At 38.9% G+C, this 18,501-nt stretch overlaps 1 protein-coding gene across 1 annotated transcript in view; it reads right to left on the reverse strand.

Annotated features, from left to right (window-relative positions):
- The window catches only part of si:dkey-233k19.3 (dynein axonemal heavy chain 11), a 55,149-nt gene extending 41,199 nt beyond the window's left edge, over positions 1 to 13,950 (reverse strand). The window contains exons 1-30 of the mRNA XM_042489723.2: positions 13,574 to 13,950; positions 13,213 to 13,356; positions 12,880 to 13,073; positions 12,597 to 12,786; positions 12,406 to 12,505; positions 12,041 to 12,252; positions 11,613 to 11,834; positions 11,357 to 11,524; positions 11,107 to 11,223; positions 10,876 to 11,013; positions 10,668 to 10,783; positions 10,312 to 10,507; positions 9,785 to 9,889; positions 8,552 to 8,947; positions 6,773 to 7,105; positions 6,383 to 6,637; positions 6,130 to 6,299; positions 5,824 to 6,046; positions 5,617 to 5,733; positions 5,443 to 5,529; positions 5,162 to 5,320; positions 4,863 to 4,946; positions 4,576 to 4,734; positions 4,350 to 4,472; positions 3,040 to 3,162; positions 2,244 to 2,468; positions 2,078 to 2,169; positions 1,868 to 1,994; positions 1,604 to 1,756; positions 1,282 to 1,515 (exon numbers count right to left, since the gene is read on the reverse strand). Coding sequence (XP_042345657.2) covers positions 1,282 to 1,515; positions 1,604 to 1,756; positions 1,868 to 1,994; positions 2,078 to 2,169; positions 2,244 to 2,468; positions 3,040 to 3,162; positions 4,350 to 4,472; positions 4,576 to 4,734; positions 4,863 to 4,946; positions 5,162 to 5,320; positions 5,443 to 5,529; positions 5,617 to 5,733; positions 5,824 to 6,046; positions 6,130 to 6,299; positions 6,383 to 6,637; positions 6,773 to 7,105; positions 8,552 to 8,947; positions 9,785 to 9,889; positions 10,312 to 10,507; positions 10,668 to 10,783; positions 10,876 to 11,013; positions 11,107 to 11,223; positions 11,357 to 11,524; positions 11,613 to 11,834; positions 12,041 to 12,252; positions 12,406 to 12,505; positions 12,597 to 12,786; positions 12,880 to 13,073; positions 13,213 to 13,356; positions 13,574 to 13,789 — 5,178 coding nt within the window. The 5' untranslated portion in view covers positions 13,790 to 13,950. The remainder of the gene's footprint in view (positions 1 to 1,281; positions 1,516 to 1,603; positions 1,757 to 1,867; positions 1,995 to 2,077; positions 2,170 to 2,243; positions 2,469 to 3,039; positions 3,163 to 4,349; positions 4,473 to 4,575; positions 4,735 to 4,862; positions 4,947 to 5,161; positions 5,321 to 5,442; positions 5,530 to 5,616; positions 5,734 to 5,823; positions 6,047 to 6,129; positions 6,300 to 6,382; positions 6,638 to 6,772; positions 7,106 to 8,551; positions 8,948 to 9,784; positions 9,890 to 10,311; positions 10,508 to 10,667; positions 10,784 to 10,875; positions 11,014 to 11,106; positions 11,224 to 11,356; positions 11,525 to 11,612; positions 11,835 to 12,040; positions 12,253 to 12,405; positions 12,506 to 12,596; positions 12,787 to 12,879; positions 13,074 to 13,212; positions 13,357 to 13,573) is intronic.
- Between the last annotated feature and the right edge of the window lie 4,551 nt (positions 13,951 to 18,501).

Genomic DNA, 18,501 nt, shown 5'->3' on the forward strand with positions numbered 1-18,501 from the left:
TTGATGGAAATACACACAATCAAAAGTCTTCTTTTGTTCTTGTTTTGACCAAAATATCACTGGATGTCTTGCATTTGTCACTGATCCTGTATGACAGCAGATCCAATCAGTGCAGTGCCGTGTGTTGAAGGGAGTGAGAGATTATTCAAACAGCAACCAAGGACAGGCTAACCTTAAATAGTGCTGATGAAACTGACAAGAGTGATAGTACAACAGTGAGCACAGCCCACAGCAAGGCTCTACAAACTCAGCTCAGGTCACTGACTCTGGTGTGATTATGACAACATTATGGTAAACGTGTCAATCATCTTTAGCAACTGCCACTTCACTGACAGGTATCAGTATAATGTAATACTATCTTTACATTTAAATATATACACTCACATATAATATGGTGTAGACATAAAATTAAATCAAGATGGTAACTATTTCCTTAAATAAAATTTTATCACAACAATGTACCTTTACAACTATTGTCAATTACTACATGAACTGATCTTGTAATAAGATTGACAGTAATCCAAAAAGGTTTTGATGTATGTTAGTTTTCCAGGCCATGGTTTGTGAAGTTGTAGTAGATCCTAATTTTGTAAGGAATTGTTCTTATTTTAAAATATTGGGTATGCCGTGCAAATTAATAGTCAAATTCAACACATCACAAATCATGTGATTAGCAAAATTTGATTACTGAGCTATTGATACCTTTCTTCCAATTAACAGGATATGAAAAAGACAAGATCTCTGAAACACTATGCCTACTTCCCCATCAAGAAAATACTTACAAATATTGTTAAATGTCCGACATTGTGACATTGTCTGATTTGCGTATCTTGTTTTATTAGTAGGTATAGGTAATTCATAAATACTGTGAAAGTACAAAAATGCTCAGTTATTCAGAGACCATGCCTTTAAAACAGGCTGTCAGGACTTGCATGAAGTTGTGATGTTACAACTATACTATAAAAAGGCAGACATTGCCTCTACAGTGCCATTACAGTAACTACCTGGCTGCACTGTTAATGCAGAGACACCATGTGGCAGATGTGGAAGGCCGAGAAACGCTAATTAATTGGAGTAAACTGGGCTTGTTTGGAAGGGGGCCGGAAAGAGACAGGCACTAAAACGGACTGTTTCAGACAGAGGGGGAGAGCAGCTTTAATCAGACAGACAGTATGAGAAAAGTAGCTTTTTTTATAACACTAAAGCATGTAAACATGTTCAAGCAGAAACCCCAAATACAAACGTCAACCTTAAAGCTTAAAACCTTAAAATAAACTCTACCTGTTTCTTGTTGTAGTCTTTAAGTGCAGACTCAAATCCTTCCTCCAGTCTTTTAAACACAAGCTCCATATCACTGCTCCACCAGATTTGAGATCCAGTGAGAGCCACTTGGGCAGGATAGTCGAGGATCCATTGCTCTCTGGGCCTGTCCTCGTACACAGACACAGCCTCAGACAGGTGACCCCTGACACATTCCTTCATAGACCCCTCCAGAGTAGTAAGCCATGCTTCCACCTAATGAAAAATGTTTTTACTATTAGTTAACTTATCTTGTAAAATATGATAGCTAATTTAGATTTTTTGATATTGGATGTAATCTTACCGGCCCGTAACAGCAACACTCAGTCTGGAATGGGACATATTCCCTTTCTTTGCTGTACATGCCCACTGCAAGTTTAGGATTATCCAACTGTTCATTTTTGGCAAACTCAAGGTCTGACATGTTGTCAAATAATTTTGAGAGGTGGACAGTCACCTGCAAAAGACACTGAGTCAATGTTTTTTTTATGACAGATACAGTAGTGAAATAGTGACACTGGACAAATATTAAAGACAAACACAAAGGGAGGTGTTTACATAAATCTACCTCTCTGGGGCGACTTCCTTTAGAGAGGATGTCCAACAAGTCTGCTGATGATATAAAGTAGAATCGCGGAAAGGCGAGTCTCTTTGTCTCCAGGTACTCAGCAAGAGCTTTTTCACACAAAGCCAGCCTGTTAAAAGAGAGTATAGGAACTATAAGAACAAAACACCAAACTGTGAGAACTATAAAAAGTGTAAGTAAATAAAAATTAACCTTCTTTGTAGATTCTCTAACTTCTCAAACAGAAGAGGTTTGTTGGTGGCCTCGATTACATTTTTAGTCTTTGCACTGTCCAACATTAACTCCTGAAAGAGCCAAAATCCACATGATTACAATGACCAGAACAATGGACTACATGACTGGCATATGAAGTGCAGACCTGAAATTCTGCATCTATAACTTGAAATCTGTGTGCATCTGCAGGAAGCTTTTGGCAGATGTCGTCACAGCCTTTGAAGATGCTTTCCAGGTAGGCCCATGTTTTTTGTACCTCCATCCAGACCATCAGCACAGAATCAGCCACAGTGAGCTGTTTCTGAAGTTCCACTACCTGGAGCAGGAAGTGATGTACATGCTTGCTCTGAAAGATGCCCTGAAGCTGAACCTTGAGGATAAAGACATGGAGACAAAAGGGTTTGGTCCGATGCAAAACTAAAATACACTAAACTATCACCGGATCCGAAGCAAGAAAAAGTAATATCTTAAAAACATCAACCTCCTAATGTGTCAGTTTAATTTAAATGCATATTCAACTTCAACAGCATGCAATGCCATAAAAAATGGGGGAGGGAAACAGTCTGTTTACACAAAGATCTAGGCACTAAAGTGGTAAGACTTCTAATTGCTGGCTATAACCCCCCAATACATCTGGTGGCTACGTACAAAGACCGCCACGGTGCCACAATGCCCTGTTTCCTACAGCAGCTATAAATCTAAGGACTCAATAGGGACCTCTCTACTCTCAGCTGTGCTGTTAGACAGTCAGACAGGGCGGCCCCTTTCTGCAATCTCATCTCTATTCAGCACTTAACTATCAGTGCTTCTCACAGACAACTGATCTAGAGAACTTGTTGTTTGGCTTTACAGCCATTGTGCATCCTGCGCCATGAAGTCACTCATAAAATCTTATTATAAATATCATTATAACAGTATATCAATGTCAGTAACTTAGTTACCTGATGATCCTCAAGAATTTCGATAAGTTCCTCGTCACATTTAAGCAGTGGCACAGAGGTCTCGTAATGATCTTCGTATGACAGCTCCACTGATGCCCATGTTTTAGTTATTTCTGTCACAACCTGAGATGAAAAAAAATGGACAGCGTACTGATAGCAAGAAGTTACTTCAAAACCAAATACAGTAACTAAACGTTTCCAATGAAAACCATGTATCTATGATTTTAGGTGTAGTTACTTTACATTAAGTGTTCCTTCAAGAATTAAGAAAATTCTCTTTCTTCCTCTGATAAATAAATCTTTTAACATCCACTGGATTATCTGTCAAATACACTGTTGAGAACAAGCTGAGAACAAACAAATGAAAAGTTGATGTTCTGAAGATGGTTTTTGCAGGACAGCAGTGTAATGGACCATGTTCACGATGGCTCCTTGTTCGATGTCATTACTGTCTTCATGTGCTAAATGACTCTTCATGCTGATGTGTTTCAACCATAGAGGTAGAATCACAGTAGAACGGATATTTCTATTCAAATCGACATAGCGGAATGGTCAGAGTGGCAGTGTACTGTTGCCATTGCAACCCTTGTAGAGGGCTAACATCCGCATAAACTTCCACATCGATAAACCAGCGACTGACACTCACTGATGTGAGATTTGAAGTAACAACCAAACAAGCTGTGGAGAAGTACATTTTCAAGCTAGCAATCCATTACTTTTAAATATGATCAAAACGGTTTATTTTGTTCCCATAATATGCATGTTTGTTGAAACATGACATGCTGTAGCTACCTCCAAAGAACGAGTGAGGGCCGCTGCTCAATGTGCAACGGAGAGACATAGAGGCTGCAGAGATAAGCAGCATACAGATTGGCATATTCTCACATCTAATTTGGTGAATTATGGATTTATTTTCGACCAAACCAGAATTTTTGATTAGTGGAACAGTTAACCATCTAGATGACTAACAATACAAACTAAGATGATTTGGGTAAAATTTATTTCTGCTGAGTTTGGTAGTTGAGCTAACTTTGTGTTACTAAAGCGAAAGAGGGAAAGTTTGATCGGTGCACGGTTGTATTTTTATGTTTAAGTAAAACAGGTTTAAGAATAGACCAAAGCGGAGTTATCAGATTAGTTAGTGTGATGCACTTCACGGCCCCACTGACATGTGTTGTCACCACAACAACTAACAACAATCCCCATTTACTTTTGCATTTATGACCACTGCAAACAGTTTGATGTCCTTTCCATTCATTCTAATTCTATGGTTTAACCAGGATCCATGTATCTTTTAATGGAAGAAGAACCTTTTCTATGGCCATTTCTTTGACCGCCTTATCCACAATGTTGCGAACTTCATCTTCCAACAAATGGAGCTGCAGAGCCAAGAGGTTCTCCAAGGTGGTCCTGTCAGTCACGGTGAAGTCCATCTATTTCAAAAGAATTATTGTCATAATGCAAGTCTCAGATTTCTATAATGCAAGAAAAAAAAAACATATCTCTATATGACCTCTGCTGTGTGTATTTATGCACCTTTGTTGTTCTAATTAGCTGCGCCCAGTGGCGCTCTCGTATTGCCAGGTTCTGTAGCTGACTCACGACCCGCAGTGACGTCAACAGGTTCTTTACATAAAGGTCTAACCCACAATACACATCCCACACGCGAGCCTCTTTGTCAAGCCTCCGTATGTCCTACACAAACAGAAGGTAGGTAAACATAATTAGTTATTAGAGGCATCTGTTACAAATAGCAATGGTGCATGACGGCAAGACAGCAGGAGAGATGCGCTGGTGTGATGTAGCACTGTTGGTGACCTCACCTTGGCAAACCTCCTCAATTCTGCATCCATCTGGTCCACGTTTATCTGCCTCCATTTGGTCATTGTCCAGTTTTCCACACTGGTCTGTATAGATAAAGACGCATGCAGAGGGGTCAATGGGCTGAGGGAACTTAATGGGGACATTTAGAGGCTACAGGGTATTCAAAGAATCAATGACAGCCTCCAAGAGGACAGGCTAGTCAAGGTATTAAGTTATTGGGGTATTGTAGTGACGTGATGAGGCCTTCAGCTGTATTTGTCTTTACTCCAGATTAGTAAGCATACAGTAAACTACTTACCTGTACAAATACAACAATGTCCCACAATTCTTTGAGGACAGTAATCTCTCTTCTGCAAAGCCTGATGTCTCTGTAGTCAGGAATAGTAACGTCAAACAGATTTGCTGACTCCTGTAGTTCTGCAACCTCCTTTTCCATGTCACGGATAGCTTTTTCAGACTAGAAAACAACAGATGATAATTGTTATCCAAAGTGTACAATATAAAAATAATAATACAACATTTTATTTGTAAATACAATTGTATTTCAACAATATAATCAAGTATTGGTTAAACTCCTACTTTCTCCAGACTGATGTAGGGACGCACTGCATTGTAAGTAAAGGGCGCCGTTGCTCTGAACATCTCTCTAAATTTGCTTTGTTTCACCTGAAAAACAAGAAGTATTACTTTAATGGTTTCCACAATAAGATAAAACATACTCTCTGGAAAAAAGAGCTTAAAGTGATTTGTCACCTCAAATGTCACGCATAGTCTCCGAATGACCATCACTTCTGCATTCTGCATGGGTGCCACTTCATGCCTCACTTTTTGGGCCAGTTTTTTTGCCCCACTCCACTTCTCAGGAAGTTCCTATGGAGAGAATTCATTTGATTTGAGGTTAAATGGCCAAAAACAAGAGCCCAGAAGGTGGCAAGAAAATAGGTGCATTCCTTTCCTTACCTCCAGCTGAGAATAGACCTGGTCTGGTATGGTCACTCCATATTGTTCCAGCAGCATTATTGTGCCTCTAAAAGGCTCAAACATCTCATCTGTGGCTGCTTGTCTGTCTCTGACAGCCAACAGGTGACTCATCACTCCCAAGAAGCCACAGTGGTTTCCTTTAGCCACAGGCTGGCTGAGCCCTTCAACTGTGGCTCGAATAAACTTCTGTAGCTCATCAAGACTGAGTGGGAAAGCATGCACAGTGAGAACAATTCATGTTATAGTTTGGCTTGCATTCAACGGCCATGGAGACATTAATTTTACCTGTTGATGACATATGTCAAGAGATGTTCTTTAAAAAGCCAACTCCACTTTTGTATTGTGTTGAGAAGGCTCACTTTAAAGAACTTGATGTCCACCCGAAACCATCCATTGAACACTTTGAAGTCTTCAAGCTTGGAAACTTCAGCATACAGATCCTCATAATGATCTATCTAAAATTAAGACTCCAACAAAGATTACAATTGAGACATATATCAGAAATATGTTGAAAATGCGATTTAAAGAAGGCATTTACCTGTTCTTTGAAGTTATCGATTGTGGGCAGGCTCTCAAGGAGTGCATCTGCTCCACAAGCCTCCCTCTCTTCAGCTGTAAGAACACGTCCATACAGGAGAAACTGGCTGAGAAACTCTGCTCTGTCCTCTTGCCAGAGGTGGGTGTAGCAGTCAAACTTTGTCTGGTAATTTATCGCTTTCTTGAGGACATTCTCCACTCGCTTCATTATTTCTTGTCTCAGGTCCAACAAATCTAGCACGTCATCCATTACATCCTGTAAGAGTTATATTGCATGACATTTAACATGAGGGGAACTGCTATTTGTAGAAGAATCCACTATAATCACTCTTCCATAATGATTTTATAAAGAGTAGCAGAGTGCATTTTTTAACATTTAAATCTACAGCACCTGGTAACTCTCTGTGCAAAGATGAGCAGCCACTCTGATGACATTTACTGAAGTCTTGAATATGTCTCCAACCAGTCCTTCTACCAGCTCATAGAGGCCGTCCCCAGTGTCTTGTTCCAACGAGGGCAGGAAAACCATTCCTGAGCTATTCAGCTTCAACTGAGCCTCAAACAGAGGCGTCTGGTTTGGCCATGATTCCATGTTGTCCGCAAAGAATTGAAGAGAGTGGCTGATGTAGCTGAAGAGTCCCTCCACCACCATATCATCCACATACTCCAGGTAGGATTGCCATGCTACTGATGCAGGGTCAGCATGGAAAAGGACCAGATTTTCCTGATAAAATTGTAAGAAATTGGAGAGATGGTGAGCACAAAAACTGCAAGTGTTTTGGCTCTGTAGTTGCATCACTTTGGATTTCTAGGGAAAATGCTGGTTTACACATTTATAGCAACTAAAAGGAACTTTAATTTTGTTGTGATTGTGGTGGCCCCTGTGGACAAACGCGGCCACCACCCTGTGAAGTTAAGATCTTGTCATTGATAGCCTGTGCTTTGGTTTTGGAAGTAAGTGAAAGACAGATGCAGCTTATTTTTAATACTTTTTCTATTTAAACACAGCTGTTTACAGGATGTATGGCGATGAAGTGATGTCCATGTGTGGCTATGTTAGATTAGTAACTGTAATATGAATATGTTGAAACAAAGTAAACTTTGTAAATTCAGTTAGTGATGTAAAACCCTGTCTTGCACTGCACTTTTTAAGTAAAATACACACATTACATACCTGTCTAGGTGGAAAAAGGCCAATTTAGGACATTTGAATCCTTTTAAATCCTGTAATTCTCTGCATTTGACTCGTGTTTTCACTGATGTGCTATAACTGTCCCTTTAAGCTGTTCTGCATTCTTCTTTTCTTTTTCTCTAGCTTATCATGTCCTTGTATCAGCCCTAAACATAACAGTATAACATCAAAAATAAAATTGTCCAAAAAAATCTCCCCCTGCTTCCTTTTAACTGGCCATTATACTACTCACTGCAAAACTTTGCCGAGGGAAAATGTAAACATTGGCTTTACCTGTCTGGGTGACGTAAATGAATTTGTCTGATTTCGTGTGGAATAAGCCCTGGGGACAGGTATAAAGAATTACTGCATACAAACAGACAATCTTCTCGCTGATGGTCTGATTTGCTTATGACGTTGAAATAGAGGGATCAATATCAAATTGAGACTGTTTTATAACCAGCTAAAAACTCCTACTAGATTTAATTTGTTTTGTTTTTTTAACTCTTTCAGAATAACTATTGCACTTTTATTTACTTGCCTTTTTGAGTTTTGGGACATGTTAAAATATATCTTAAAATATATTTTTTTTATTTCAGTCAAATCGGTCAAAAAAAGTGATTAGAAATAGAGGGTCCGAAACGGGAACAAAAACCTATAAGACAGATTAGGCTTGGATTTTGATTTATGTTATCATCTCTGTTTTATCTTATCATAGGAAAACTGGATCCAAACAAAAACACAAGTGCACAATATAAAATTAATAAATGTAAATAAACCAGGTTTTAAAATGCCACTGAACAGACTTTCCTTTCAATGTGATGTAAATTGATGAAAAAAAAATATCACCACAACATGTTAAAAGGTTTTGGAACCATGCCAACAATTTCATTTTTTATGGAGATGTTTTTATGTCCTACAGTACAGCAACATTAGTATTCATAAAAAAAATCTATAATGTATATGAGTGAATATATCCATAGATCTAGCCACACGCACCTGCACCAGCTTGTGGATAGATTCTCCATCCTTCCTCATGCAGCTGTACTTCCTGTTGACACGGTCACTCCTGTCTTCCAGCTGTATGAGAGAGCCTTTCTTGTTGTCCTTTCTGCAAAACATGGCCTGTTTGCTCCATCCCTTCATCATTGACTGGATGGCTTCGCAGTTTTCCTTGGCTCTACTGACTCGACATACAAGGTCATGGACCAGGTCTTTGGTGGTGCTGATGAAGCTCCAACAGTCTGGATCCTGCCAGGTCAGGTCACGCTCTGCTCTTGTCAACTGCATGTCGATGGACTTCAGCTCAGCTCTGATGAGAGGAAGTTCCACTTCTAGCACTGTCTGCTTTAGCTTGTTGTACCACTGTACTAACAGCTGCAGACTGCTCACATACTGGAAAATACAAGCGTTGAGAAAAGTTTTTTTCTGAGGCAGAGAGTAGGATTTTTAATAGGATAGATAGGGAATATGTATTGTTTAAACCTTTGAAACCTGAAACATCACCTTTCTTGTGCTGCTTTAATATGCCTTTCAGTATTTTAAAACTTGTTGCAATGACATGGGAAAAGGGCAATGAGAAACTTAGTAGATTTAGAAAAAAAAAGCTTTAAAAGGAACAAAAAAGATAGGGAAAAATGCCTACGAAAATGTCTAGAGATTAATCTGCATTTATTATTATAATTATACATTTGAAATTATGTTACATAAATATAATTGTCCTTAAGCACTTGTTACAAGTTTTTTGTTAACATTATTTTTTGGCATTTTTACCTTTATTAAACAGGACAGGAGATTGCTAGCGTGAAAGAGGGAGAGAGAGGGGATGACATACAGCAAAGTGCTACAAGCTAGCATCGAACCTGCGGCCGCTGCAGTAAGGACACTGCCTTCATATATGGGGCGCCTGCTTTATCCACTTTGCCACCCGACGCCCTGCACTTGTTCCAAGTCTTGTTTGACTTTTTTTTTTTAATTTTTGCTGTTTTTAAATTATTTTTCATTTTGTGTGTGTGTGTTTTTTTTTTTTTTTAAACAATGTCAGGTCATTTTCTTGTACGTTCTACTAATTTCTTGCTAATTTGGGGTCATTTCTTCTTTCCTTGCTCATTGCCTTCTTCCCATGTTTTTGAAAGAAATCAAGTCACTTTGCTCCCGTTTCAAATGGTTACATTAAACAGGTGTGCATGAGTGTAGGTGAGCTAGTAAAGTATTGTTTGTAATGTTTCTTACCTTTGTGAGCATGTCACGCTTCTCAAAAACTGCCAGTGCAGCTGCAGGGATCTTGATCTGACTGAGAGTCTGAATATACTTCACATCTTTCAAGACTTCAGTCAGCTTTGGAGTGAAAGGAAATTAACTCATATACATAGTCACAGTGGGGTAGTGGTAAAAATGTTTTGTCTCAACTAACAGAAACCCTTGGAGAATATAATAACTAAAATTAAATAACTGTAGAAAACAACTATTCCCTCTGTTAGAACATGTTTTAATTAAAGGAGCAATACAGCTTGAACCAAGGAATAATTGACCCAAATTAATTGGGGACCTGCATCTAGGTTTTGCAACATGAGGAATACGTTATTCTTTAGCCATACTTACAAAGAGCCCAATTTTGAGGGATCTAGACGGCATGCAAGCAGCGCGATGGAGGCACTTCAACTTATTTTTTTAAGAGACAGGTATTTCTACATAAGTCTAACAGTTAGTTGCTTGCACAATGACTGCTTTCTAGTTTTCATAGACATTGCATTTATTACCTTTGAATTGAAGTTGAGTGAGATCAGGTTAGACGACATATTTCTGGTGATAAGGGGCTGGTTCAGGTTGATCGGGCACACCTCTTCCAAACCATGACACCATTCAGAGTAAATGTTCTTCTCATATTGGTCAAGGAGACTCAACATCTCCAAGTACATGTTGTACTCCTTCACCATCTTCACACCTCCTGCAGGCCTGAAAATAATGCATAATAGTGCAACAATTGGCATTTTAAAGCCTGGCACCAAAAGTCATCAAATGTCTGTTCTATGTAAGTATCTCTGAATTGTTCTGACAAGCTATTGTTTGTGAGTAATTTATTCATTCAAAGGAATAGTGAGGGATTTTAACTGACATCTCAAGCAATAATCTGATTTTTTCCCATGGTGTGTGGATGCGTTCTCTGAGCATTTTTGCCCACTTCAAAGCTCCAGATGTGTGAGTCATGTTCGTGATCAGACCGCTCTCCATCTGCACACAAAAAAAGAATGAAACGAATATGTTGCATTTAAATTATTGTGCCTTGAGTACATTTTGCTATTATTTTATTTAGCCTCCAGTACCTGAGTGAGCTGGGATTTAAACAGACATTTACATCTCTCCATCTCTTCTCTGAAATGCTGCTGCAGCAGAAGGAGGTTGGGACTGAATATCTGTCTGATTTGTTTCCTCTCCAGGAAAGGTCCAACAATAGTTAGCAACTAAAGGACAATAAAACCAAAAGATAGCTGTCACTCACAATTTACTTTGTCAGTACTATCATCACCATCATCTTGTTATCCAGTCTTGCTTACTTTAAATGCTGATTCCAGTCCTGAGCAATCCTTAAAGGCTGAGCATAGAAGGCTGGCAAGGCGACATTCAAAGTCCACAATCTTCACCTTCAAATCTTTATACTCATTTTCAAAATCCTGATGACAAAGTGAATAGTTCAACAGTATTTAATGATAGACATCAGTGTAAAACAGTGCATTTTGAATCTATGCAGTAGCCTTTCACAGAAATCTTATTTACAAATATAAATGTTAATAACCATGACTTCACCTGAGAGTTGAAGTCAAGCGGGCTGTTTTCACTGTGCTTCAACGCCTGGCAGTGGTACGTGAACTCTCTATACATCTGAGCAGCATGCTCACTGTACAGCTTGCCATTAAGTCCACCAAATTCTAGTTTTTCCATCCTCTGAAAGTCCAGCATAATTTCAAACAAGTCCTGCAAAGGTAACATTGTGACAGGAAACAAAAGCACTTAAGAATACATCCTATGTCACCTGAACATACAAGCATAAATCTGCTCTTACCTCCAGCTGCAGCATACGATTAAAGAACTGGTTGAAACGTGCAAAAATCACAGCAGATGGGAAATCCCAGGGTGCATGTTTCACATGGTTGGCCAACCTCTCCCTCCGAGTCTGGTAACTGTCTCTGAAACATCTGAAGACTTTTATCACACTCTTTACCATTTGTTGACTTTCCTCTGTATCCTCTCTGAGTAACAGATCTGCAGAGAGGTATGTAGAAGCCTAAAAAGTGACAGATTTTATCAGTTTGAATCTGTTCACACAGACAGCAAATAACTTAAGTCAGAAAAATGCTGATTGGCAAAAATCAGCAAAACATAATTGACAAAATTGCATGCACTGTGTCTAACTATATTTGCAGCAATTTCACATGTATGCATCACTCGGTGTAATCGCTTCCTACAGGTGTTTCAAATGAGGATTCCTACCTGCTCAATGAACAGATTGCATAGCTCCTGCAGTAACACCACGATGCGTGCCGGTTTTTGATAAGATTGGCAGTTGGTCCAGATAAGACAGAGTGTGTGAAACAGTACAGGGATGACTGTTTCCAAGTGAGGAAATTCCTCCTTCTCCAGTTTAGTCAGTTGTGCGTGTAGTGGCTGTAGATGGAGGTCAATGTCTTGGGCTTCTTGAAGCGCTTTTGATTAAGGGAAAAAAGGGTTTTAAATTAAAACAACATAATCTGCTATAAGATAATTTGGAAATCACTTTATGCTGTGCATCATAAAAGTGACTAGGTGCAAACTACAATATGTCTTCTTTGAATTAAAAAGGGGCCAGCCAGTCTTACCATCAAACACATTTCCAATCAGACTCTTGATTGTTGGATGATAGCTGCTATCCATCATCTCTAACATCTTTGCCATTTTCTGAACAACTGGACTCTGAAGCTTCAAGAGGTACCAAAAACGTTAAACAGTGTGTGGAATGTCATTAGATAAAAAAAACATTTTAGTGAAAGTCAGGGAGAAGAGAGCAAACCTGATGATAAATGTTCTGTATATTGCTCTTCCTGGAGGCCCAAAATGTCAGCTCTGCACTGGGCCCTGGATTGCAGCCTGTCACAAGTAGGTCTGATGAATCCTCCTTTAAGATTTTCTGGATCAAATTGGTCCAGTTGATGACCTGGGTCTCTATGGCATGGGCCAGTGCCCTGTCATAGTTATTATACCTGAGTGTGAAAATACATGTTGAGTGTGTTTATTATTAATTACAGAAAAAGAAGAAAATGAACAGCCCCCAAAACAAAGGTGTGCTTTCTTACATTTTGAAGTTCCTGTATGAATTTTCCATCCAGTTGGCTGCAGTTGGGATAGGGAGGACACATTTCCCTAAAGCCTGTCCTTGGACAACTGATGTCTTACTGCACATGTTCTCAACATGTTGAATGATGTCTTCAGACATCAGATTTGGCCACATCTGATGATTTTTGTAGTTTGACAGCAGTGGAACACATACCTTGTGAAGAGACACAGAATAAATTCACCCAGCACTTATACAAGCAATCTACATATATGCATAACAAAATAACTGACAGCACATACAACAAAATGCTTCTTTAATAAGATGGGTGTATGATGGAGGGTATAATAATCACCTGCTCAACTGTGCTCGACAGCTGCAGTAGTGGTGATGGAGACAGGAGACCAAAAAGCAGAAGATCCCTGTAGTTTTCAGAGCTGGAGGGAACAGCTCTCTTCTTGATTATATAAATGTGCTTGTTTTGAGCAACATGTGGGACCTGCATTTGAAATAATATCACAAGATTATAGCACAAACAGACTTGACACTTTCAAGTGATTAAATCGAATTCTTCCTGCTAAATCCATCAATTTCATCATTTTACAAGCGTCCTAAACTTAGCTAGCTTAATAGTCTAGTGTACACAAGTTAACGTTAAGCTAGTTATCTACGAATGTAGTGTTTCAGCTAACTACTAGCTTCTGTAACAGCCATACCTCATGAGAAGCAACCAGGCCGGCCTTTTTCGATGAAGAGAAAAATATAACAGACTCTTTGTCAAAGAAGTTTTTCAAACATGTTTGAAACTCTTCGTTGACAGCACACTTGTCCCATGTTTGGCGATGCAGTCTCAGTAGCCCACAAACTTTTTCCTCAACAAACTTTACTCTGACGTCCTCAAGAAAAGAAGGCACACTTTCGTCGTCGGACATGATTTCTCTACGACCACAGCATGCTTTCGCCCCCTTTCACTTCCTTCTACAAAACGGAGAAAAAGACGTCAACTTCGTCTAAGAATAGTTTGAAGTTGATGTTCGTGGCGTTACATACAGCACGTCTGTCTGCAGAAGAAGATTGGCACGAGCTGTACAGTCCTGGGGGCGGTTCAGCATTCCGTTGCTACGCAACAGCCACCGTCCTCAATCACTGCCAGGTTGCTCCAATGGGTGAAGTAAGAAAAACTTTCTGACCTTTTCCCCAGTGTAACTCGCGATTTTAAGTACAACTTAATGACGGCGCATTAGTTTTAGTAGCCTAATGCTCTATCTACTATAGGAACTACCATTTTTACAGTATTTTAGAAGACCAGAATATCAATCACGTGGGGGGAAACCGTAAATTGCAAAGAATGCTCTTAATTGTATCCCACAATGCATATGTAGTTTTTCTAATGCAATGCCTGATGGCCTGTGGCTGTACCTTTCCGTGGTTTGGACTCTGTCCCATTCTTTGTGTTTTCATTTGTTGCACACTCCATGCCCATGATATAATTTTACGTTGTTTAAAAAAATGACTGATACATCTACTTCGTACTTTGTACCATGTATCTTGTATAACTTTGCCTTGCAATTGAATGTTAACTAGTTAAATCTAGGTAGGCTTATAATTCGTAAATTCTCGTAGACATGTTTGGTATGCAGGGCCACACCTAGCCTTTCAGGGCCCCTAAGCAGATTCCCCCCAAATTCCCCCCATTTTAATATAAAATATGATTTATGCTATGGCTGTGCAAATCACTTGATGGTGATTATTTACAGGGAAATATGCATCCATATTGCCCAGTAGGCTACACCCTGCTGATCAAAATTTTAAGTTCAATATTTAATCAAGAGTCAATGTTAATCATTTGCTTTCCATTCTGCATTAGTCTAAAGTTATAAGAAATGAATAGTCACTGTTGTTGTTTAAATTTGTTTTGATAATATGTATTTTATGTTTGTATAACACTGATACCCCTTTTGACCCGGAGGGGAGGCAGGGCCCTAGCATCATTTGCGGGGCCCTATGCACCTTTTATAAGGAGCTTAGCGGCCGAAATACATCGGGCACAATACATCACATAAGCTGAGTTGAGCAGAGTTTTTTACCTGCTGCACAGTTGTGCAAGGTTTGTACACATCGTCCCTATTAACTATTTAATTAATTGGATAGATTTAACAACAGGATACATTTTTTTGATTTTATTTGATTGATTTTTAGGATGTAAAATGTAAAACACATACAAGGTTGCTCTGCGGATTTGCATTGCCTCTAGTAGCCTACATGGAGGTATTCATTTTTATCACTTTTATTTTATTTGTTTTAAACATAGTTCTTTTTAGATTTTTCCTGTTGGAGAACTGCAGAGCGGCACATTGAGAAAAAAAGAAAGACTAGTAGCGTAAAAATGACGTTGAGCAGCGTGGTGCCAACATGGGCAAGCATGGTTTCTGTGGTCCATGTAGCAGCTTGAGTTGTTTAAAGCAAACACTCTGCTGTGGGCATGCTGCAGTCGATATGCTGTGCCGTGACTATGTCTTGCCCGACTCTGCTTTCGGGCCAATTTAAGTGCTCTTGAGTGCCCTCTAGTGGCCACATGAGCCTAAGCAGGGCTGTAGTTAACAATACTTGTCAGGTCAGGCTGACATGAATTAGATGGAGGAAGTATAAGTTTTATTTTAGTTTAGTTTCAGTTTTGAATAAAAATTGAACTTAAAGTGATGCATAGCCTGGAAGAAATGACCATGCTTTATTTAAGAGACATTACACAACATGTCTATTTTAGGGTTCTACTATGGCATGTGTGTATCATGACCTATGGTTTAGTCTATATGGGTATACAGAAATTCAAACATTCCCGGTTTAAAGAGGCACAAATCAGTGGCCCCTTTTATGAAACATATAGCCCCTTTGTGACAGGACGGGGCATATAAGTTGCTACGTACTGAAGCCACACTCTGTAGTAAAATGTATGCGATGTATGTGTGCGTGTGTGTGCGCGCGCGCGCGTGCGTGCGTGTGCTACTAGTTTGACCGTTGTCTTAGCAGCAGAGCACTGTACCCAGCAACTGCCGTTTACAAGGCATTTTACTACACCCCATTTCAGGCCAGCCTAGGGGTCTGACTGCCTCAAATAAAGAACAAAACGCTTCTTTGGAGTAGCTTGAAGATTTAAATAGCTGAGTGGTACTCTGATTTAGTGGAGAATGCTTAAAGTTAAGTATTGGAGGTAGAGGATGTTACACAGGATTTGGCTAAGGCATTGTCAGAGAGTGTACAGTTTCTGGAAAATGCACACAATTTTTCTACTTTCTTTTTTAAAGAAACTTATCCCCAGAAAAAAAGGAAAGGAGAGTAAGACAAACTCCTCAGGTTTGCAGGTGGCACTACCGTTGTGGACCTCATCACAAACAATGACAAGACCACCTACGGGGAAGAGATTGCATGCCTGTTGCTATGGTGCTAATAACAAGTTGGAGGCAATGCATTCAAGCAGTTAAGATGAAGATGGCTCCTGATGTAATCCACACGCTCATTTTACTCTGGAAATCAGCACAGATGTTAACATGGTTGAGAAGATGAGTCATTCAATTTACTAAAGACCAGAAAACGCTTACAGCCTCAAATAGAGTGAGATCATTACAACTATCATCACAGCATGGGAAGAGAAAGGTCATCTTCCTCGCAATCCACTCCATGTAAAGATATAGTTATACATACACATCTCTCTGTGGTGCGTCTTCCTTAAAAAAAATAGCAAAATAAAAACTCAAAAAATGCTAATGGTCAGTTTGTTAATGCGTTCATAAGTGAGTGGTCATTACAGTCTGAACAGAGAGCATTTGAGGAACAGAAAATGAAAAGGCAAAAGCCACCCAAACTGCAGTACAAAACAAACAAAACAAAAAAAAACAAGACAAGGAAATTTTCAAACTTACACTTATCGTATTGTTTTACCGTTTGTCTTTTATGATTGTTGTTTAGTAGCTAAGTTGTTTGGTATGGTAAATGTTATTTCTCTTTAGCTCTTGTTCTTCCTGTTAATGCTGTCTTAAAATGCATTTTTATTCTCTAGCTTTTAACTCTCAATGAGTGAAGCCTTTCTATATTATTGTCATTTTGTCTTTTAACCTTTCAAAACCTGGAGCAACATCACTTTTCTTGTGCTGTTTACAGATGCCTTTCACAAGTACTTGAAACTCTGAACCTTGAGCAAATTTGTGCAATTTCTTTCAAAAACATGGAGGAAAACGCAGTGAGAAACTTCGTGAGAAATGTTTCACAAATCGCAAGAAAGTATTAGATTTGGGGTTGTTTTTTTTTTATTTAAAAAAAAGTTAGGGAAAATGTATCGGGAAAAACTATATTTATAATTATCATAATTACATATTTAAAATTATGTTACAGAATTACTTACTATCATTTTTATTTATCCAAGTCTTGTTTGGGTATTCTTTCTTTCTTTTTCTTTCTTTCAACTAATTTCCAGGTCTGTTTTTTTTTTAATTTTATTGTTCTGGTACTGGTGGTGGGGGGTTCTTTCTGTTCCTTTATTGTTGTTTGGCTCCCCTCTCAGTGACGGGGAAAAAAAAAGGTAAAGAAATATATTTTTCTGTATCACTTCCTGCCAGCTGATTCTGATCCAGAAGCTGTAACATCACAAACGTGTGCAAGACAGACTGCACCACCCAAGCAACCAAAAACTATTTCTTAGGAAACAATGCTGTTTAAACCTGGCACTATACCTGCCATCTCGACCATTTTCCTGCCAAAGCTTGTTTCACTGCTGAGCTAGCCTTCCTAATATCCCCATGCACTGCTTGTTGTGCAGTCTGCCACAACAAAGAATGTGCTGCAACCTGACTGGAAATATTTAAGTCCATTAATCACTTGCAGTCATTGCCATTTATATTAAAATTAGTGTTCTGCCTGATCTGTTTGCTTGGTTTAATCTGTTAATTAATAACACTGCAGTTAAGACACTTGCATTTGAAACTATGTATGTATAATGGTCTGTACTCATATTGTACATGTTGCACTTTGTCTTTTGGTCTTCAAAACTGCACATAGGTACATTTGTAATAGGAAGCAGCTCATCAATGACTGGCAGTGTCAACAGACTTTTGTTGATGATGCTGTATTGATTCCCAAACTGAATCACAAAACAACACTCCATCATGACAGCCCAGTCAATCCAACAAGCAGCGGTAAGCAAGCAAAGTGTTATATGAGTCTAAAATCTATTTTTGTCTCAAATCCTGAACCTATTTCGGTGAACTGAAACCACGAAGGTGAGCTATATATAAATATAAGTTCATTACTGTCTGGGTTTTCTTCCTGTGTTGCTTCTAATTATGAGAGAGGTAAAATAATGGTTTGTTAAATTATTGCTGATTATGACTACCTTTATCAGCAGCGAAGCAATTAGGTTTCACTTCAAAGTGACACGATTATTGCATCTAAGTACAACACAACATGACAAGCATTTTAACTGATATTACTAAATTGTTTTGGGGGATAATGTGGGAGTCTTAGTTATAGATAGGTATAGTACTCAATTATTCCCAATGGAGAATGGCAAAGTGGTGGCAGAACAGTAATCGCCCCGGTGCACCTCGTCTAGTTTAAATTCACATTTCAGATTTCTGATTAGATTGGCATTTGT

Source organism: Plectropomus leopardus, chromosome 11 (assembly GCF_026936395.1).
Source record: "Plectropomus leopardus strain MGB_pleo_1.0 chromosome 11, ASM2693639v1, whole genome shotgun sequence".
Taxonomy (NCBI): Eukaryota; Metazoa; Chordata; class Actinopteri; order Perciformes; family Serranidae; genus Plectropomus; species Plectropomus leopardus.